The 730-nt window shown below is 35.9% G+C and overlaps 1 protein-coding gene across 1 annotated transcript in view; it reads right to left on the bottom strand.

Moving 5' to 3' along the window:
- Window positions 1-501: 501 nt before the first annotated feature.
- Window positions 502-730, bottom strand: part of LOC119588051 — a 640-nt gene continuing 411 nt past the window's right edge. The window contains 3 exon segments of the mRNA XM_037936749.1: window positions 502-697; window positions 700-720; window positions 723-730. The exon segment at window positions 723-730 is cut by the window's right edge and continues 221 nt beyond it. Coding sequence (XP_037792677.1) covers window positions 582-697; window positions 700-720; window positions 723-730 — 145 coding nt within the window. The 3' untranslated portion in view covers window positions 502-581.

Genomic DNA, 730 nt, shown 5'->3' with positions numbered 1-730 from the left:
CATGTCTAATATAGCATATAAGTTTTATGTACAATGAACTTCTGTTGTGAACATGAAATATATGTTTATTTCGAATAGTTTTTTGATTATGGATTCATTCTTTATGGTTATTGTTTTCATATATCGCTGGAATTAATTGAGAGGGTTACAGTAGAAAATTATTTTATACTTATTACTGTCATAATCATGGTCATCGTCAATAACGTCCTTACTCCCTGTCATTACTGCTATTACTACTGTCACTTTTATTATCATTACTACTTTTTTCCTAGACATTAACTTGTTTAATTACTGTAGGCATGATTTTCCACTTCAATAGAAATTCATGGTTTCTCACTATTAATGTTACTATTTCTCTAGTTGAATGTTATTTTTGAATTCAGTAACTCAACTGCTTTCTCATTATTATTATCAGTATCATCAGCAACTTTACTGTCATTGTTTTGTTATCATTCTAACTGCATCTCATTTCATGAGGAATACACATTAAACTTCGAAAAGGCTATTTAAAAATTTATTCGCAAATAGTAAATGAATACATTTTGTGTTATGTAAATTCGCAAAATGTGGATAAAAACGTTTTACCATCCGCTTCCACCACCGTATCCCCCACCGTGGCCGCTGCCCCCGCTTGAGGGGAGGCTGCCAACTCCGACCAGCTCAGCTCGGACAATGCTGGCACCGCTGGATCTGCCTGGCCGCCTCGAGAGCCACCTCCCGGGAGCCATAA

This window comes from Penaeus monodon, chromosome 23, assembly GCF_015228065.2.
Source record: "Penaeus monodon isolate SGIC_2016 chromosome 23, NSTDA_Pmon_1, whole genome shotgun sequence".
NCBI classification, from domain to species: Eukaryota; Metazoa; Arthropoda; class Malacostraca; order Decapoda; family Penaeidae; genus Penaeus; species Penaeus monodon.
This window is presented reverse-complemented; position numbering and strand designations above follow the sequence as displayed.